The sequence below is a fragment of the Benincasa hispida genome, chromosome 11 (assembly GCF_009727055.1).
Source record: "Benincasa hispida cultivar B227 chromosome 11, ASM972705v1, whole genome shotgun sequence".
In the NCBI taxonomy this organism is placed as follows: domain Eukaryota; kingdom Viridiplantae; phylum Streptophyta; class Magnoliopsida; order Cucurbitales; family Cucurbitaceae; genus Benincasa; species Benincasa hispida.
This window is the reverse complement of record NC_052359.1, coordinates 612,270-617,211: the sequence shown is the minus strand read 5'-3', so window position 1 is coordinate 617,211 and position 4,942 is coordinate 612,270. Positions and strand designations below refer to the sequence as shown.

The 4,942-nt window shown below is 30.4% G+C and overlaps 1 protein-coding gene across 1 annotated transcript; it reads right to left on the bottom strand.

Annotated features, from left to right (window-relative positions):
- Positions 1-531: 531 nt before the first annotated feature.
- LOC120091847 (glycine-rich cell wall structural protein 1.8-like) lies at positions 532-1,499 on the bottom strand. Its single transcript, XM_039049998.1, has one exon. It carries the CDS (start codon positions 1,497-1,499, stop codon positions 720-722), a length of 780 nt encoding a protein of 259 aa, XP_038905926.1. The 3' UTR covers positions 532-719.
- Between the last annotated feature and the right edge of the window lie 3,443 nt (positions 1,500-4,942).

The window sequence follows — 4,942 nt, the reverse complement described above, 5'->3', positions numbered from 1 at the left end:
TTTACAATTAATATTTTCTACTACCTAAACTAATTACTATTAATATTTGTTATCATTTTAGTTACATATTATTTATATTTAAATTGATATGTACACATGTTTTATATTATTATTATTAGTATTAGTATTTAGATTAAATTATTTAGATTTTAGGATTACTGTTAAGGATAATTGTTTTAAATGGTAAAATTAGTGAAAATATTTTCAAGTATAGCAAAATGTCATTCTTTGTATGTGATAGACCACGATAGATTTCTATCACTGATACTGATAGATGTCTATTGCAGTCTACCATTAATAGATAGTTACATTTTTCTATATTGATAAATAAGTTAGCTTGATTTTCTTTATTTGAAAATAGTCCCACTTTTAATTTATTGATGCTTTAATGCAAAAATATTATTTTTTTAATTAATTAATTGATATATTTTTTTATAACAATATATCAAATAAAAATATATTATAATAATTTAACATAATTGTTAACTACTTAGAACAAGTTTTAAGTTGAGGATATATGCCATACTTGTTCATGCTTGTTCACTTTGGAATGCATGGAATAGCTAGTTTTTATATATCACATTCACTGAAGCTATTGAAATTTAAAGAGAAATATAACATTCTTACCCAAATTCATTTATTTTTGTTAACACACATTGATATGAGGTAAGGATTCCCATTTTAGGGATAAGCTTCAAGGTGATTTTTTTTTTCTTTGTTCAAGGTGCATATCCACCATCATATCCTCCTTCTTCGCCACTGCCACCGTAGCCACTTCCAGCTCCACCACCACTTCCATGTGCTCCACCACCATAACCTGCTCCACCACCGCCACCGCTTCCACCTCCATATCCTTTGGAACCACCGTAACCACTACCAGACCCACCTCCTCCTCCACTTCCATAACCTACACCATGCTCTACTCCTGGACCATATCCTGCACCACCTCCACTTCCATATCCTCCACCTCCACCACTACCATAACCGACTCCATGGTCTCCTCTACCTCCATATCCACTTCCTCCACCACCGCCGCTGCCATAGCCTTTTCCATGTCCTCCTAAATCACCATATCCTCCGCCACTCCCTCCGCCGCCACCGCTTCCATATCCACTACCACCAAGGTCAGAGCCAACTCCTGCTCCATATCCACCTCCTCCACCACTACCGTAACCAACCCCATGATCTCCTGCACCTGCATATCCAGAACCACCACCTCCACCACTTCCATATCCAGAGCCTCCAAGAGATGAGCCAGCTCCGCCTCCATATCCTCCACCAGCACCACCACCATAAGGTCCATCATGATGATCACGTTCGTATCCTACTTTTGGGTTATGCACAGGATGATCATAATTATCATATCCAGATCGATGTGGAGGAATATCATAGGAAAGAAGAGCTCTGGTAGCCGAAGCTAAGCCTAAACCCACCAACAAAAGAAAACCAAAAGACAAAGTTCTTAAGATAGCCATGGAGAAGGATGCCTTTGAATGCATCCATTGATCTCCTTATATAGGGAATGGTGGATGGGTTCATCAGCTTCTGTTGAGTGAAAATTTAACTTTCAAAATAAGAGGGAACCAATCTTTTTTGTTAGAGAATCCCATATCGAAAAATTTGGTATTGGAAGTCTATTTTATGTACTCCAATCTTGAGGTTTGGGTTTGGGCCCCAAGGTTTACCCATGTTTTGGAGGGAGTGAGAAGATAGACCAATGTGGATTCGGTGGACGTCCCACACACGCGCCGCCGCCCATCCGTCTATTCCATTCCGTCCATGCACGTGGTTCAACGCTGAAGGCCTATAACTTTCACTTCATTTTTCCTCTCCTCCTCCATAGCTTTTTGAGCAGAGGGTGTGTGATTGTGCATTTTCGATCGGGTTCTTTTGGCTGTTTTATCTTGCGGACAACATGACAATTTTCAGACCTAGTTTGCACACTTGGACAGAGCCGCAAAACGTCTTCGTGACTCAGCCTATAACGAGTTTTTGTTTTTGCAGATTTTGCTCTTTGCTTGACCGTCGTACCTTGACGGTTTACTATTCACCATTTTGAGAGTCCTACCATTTCCAACAGCTTCCTTACTGTTAGCTTAGTGATTAAGACGGTGCACATGCAAAAAAGTGAAGTTGGATGCTACTTTATGCCTCTAAAAGCATCTCCATTAGTTGTTGTTTATCATCATTGGTCGGGATCAAACAATTTTAAGTACAAGTTGAAGTAGTGATTTTTTAGAAAGAGATGGGTTAACATGATTTTATAAAATCGTTGGTACAAAAATTTTTAAAGTGATTTTTGTATAATTAAATGTATTTTAATTATGTTTGGTTTTTTAAAAAAGGTGACTTGTTATCTTTGACAAATTATTTAACTAAAAGGAACAAAAGATTATTCTTAAATATATATATTTTTTTAAAAAAATGGTATTTCAATAAATGAAAGAAATGATGGCAAGTTTTTCCGGTGATTTTGGTCAATCACCCCCTCAAGAGTCACTTCTTAATTAATTTTAGATTTTATTGAAGGAAAAGTCATTTTAATAATGATAAAAGTGATCACTCCCAAATATGTCGATTAACTTTGTTTTAGATATAAAATATCTTTATTGCCTCTTTAGGTTTATTCTTAAAATGAAAAAAATAAATCAAACTATAAAAGTTAGGATGGTTTAATTATTTAATTTTAAAACACTAATTACTATTGAATAATTTTTTTAAAGTAAAGAAATTAATTAATAGTTTATATCTTGTTTTGGTCTTTGAACTTTGAACAATGTTCTATTTTTGAACCATAAACATTTAAAAATGTCAGTTTTAGTCCCTGAAGTTTGAATATTATTTTATTTTATCACTAATCTTTTAAAATTGTTAGTTTTAGTCCTTAAACTTCTAAAAAAGTGTTTATTTTGGCCCTTGTTATATTAAGATTTTGTTAACTCTTTAATAAAATAGTGAGGTGGTCTTTTTGGATAGTCCGACTACCAAATAAGTTAGCCGCGCTAAAAAAATTAGAGTTTTCAATTTTGAATACGGTGGCAAAGCAGAAGAATTTAAAAGATATTTTTAGTTCAAAATTTTGGTCCTATTTTGGCGTGTTAATTATTGACATTTTACTTCACCTTCATTTTGCTCGATACGTTTAGAGCATAGTCATCCAAAGATATAAGTCCTCTCACATTTATGTTGAAGAGTTAACATAATTTTAATAGTAGATACTAAAATAAATAATTTTTAAAAATTTAGGGACTAAAACGAACGTTTTTAAAAGTTTAAAGACCAAAATGGAACAAGTTGTTCAATATTCGAAGACTAAAATAAGATCTAAACTTAACTAGTCATCTAATAATTAAACATTTTTTACATTCCATGTTTCATATTTAAATGAGCATTGGTTGTTTATTTCAAAATGAAATAGTTACAATAAGGGTGTTTGTTTAGTTTGACTATTCTAAGTGTTTAATTTTGAAAATGAGCCATCTTAGAAAAAGTAAAAATATTTGACAACCTCGTAAAATAACTTTTGAATCACTCTCAAATTTATTTTAAATATATTTTATCAAAAGGGTTTAAATAAAAATGAGTTTTTGAAAAACTTATTTTTCAATGGCTCTTAATTGAATCGAAGATATTTTGTAATTATGATATAGCTTCAATTAGTCTTAATTGGAAGGTTTTTCTATAGCCTCTCCTCTATTATCTCTTATTTGTATTGAATGTTATTGTTCCTTCTCTTTGTTGAAATATTCTGGTACACCTCCTGATCCCTCCTTTCCCTTTAGTAATCTGTTAAAAAAATGAGTTTTTTTTAAAAATACTTTTTTTCTCTAGTCAATCTAAAGAAAACCTAATTCAAAAGATGATTATAGTTAAGGCTTCACTTGGTAACCATTTAGTTTTTTTTTTTTTAAATTCTTGTAAAAAAAACATATTTCCCTCTTTATTTCTTATAATGATTTGCATATTTCTTAAGTACAATGGTTGAATTCTTAACCAAAGTTCTAAAAACAAAAACAAGTTTTTAAAAGCTACATTTTTTTAGTTTTTAAAATTTGGCTTGGTTATTTAAACCATTGGTAGTAGATAATAAAGAAAAAAATTTGAAGGTGGAAGTAGTGGCTATAAGCTTGATTTTTAAAAACAAAGCAAAAAAATGAGATCCTATTTCGTAATCATTTCTTTTTTTTGTTTTTGATTTTTCAAAATTAAGTCTATTTTCTCTCTATTTCTTACCATGGTTTGCATCTTTATTAAGTACAATAGTTGAATTCTTAGCCAAATTTTAAAATCAAAAAGAAATTTTAAAGGCTACTTTTTTTAGAAAATTCTTGTAAATAGAAAAATTCCAAAAATATTTACACTTATAGTAAAAAATTTCAAAAGTGCTTGTATCTTTTGAACTTTTTGCTATAAAGTATAAATACTTTTAAATATTTTTTTATATTTAAAAGGACCCCTATTGTTTTTAATTTTTAAATTTTAGCTTGGTTTTTTAAATTATTGGTAAAAAGTAGGTAACAAAGAAAAAAATTTAGAAATAAAAATAATGTCTATAGATTTAATTTAAAAAAATAAAATGATTACCATACCTGACGTAAATGATAACTTTTTTTCCTTTTGAAATGACATCAAATTATTTTTATCATCTCACTCTATTTTATCAAAGCTAGTTTTTAATACTATTTATCTAACACTCTCCTAAATCGATAGCTTGATGAATTCTCTAGAAAAATATAGGATATCCTTGATTACTTTACAATAATATGTCTGAGGAGATTAACTATTTTTTTTTTTTTTAAATGTGTAGTCCAGAACGGTTCAAACTCTTTTTACCTTTTTATTTATATGGTAATTTTAATCCATTGAGCTATATTTTTTTTATTTAAGTGATATATTTTAATCAGTTGAACTATATTAAAATTGAAAATTTATTATTTTTTCC

Excerpts from the sequence above, each read along its gene's own strand:
- LOC120091847 (XM_039049998.1), bottom strand. The coding sequence starts at position 1,499 with ATGCATTCAAAGGCATCCTTCTCCATGGCTATCTTAAGAACTTTGTCT.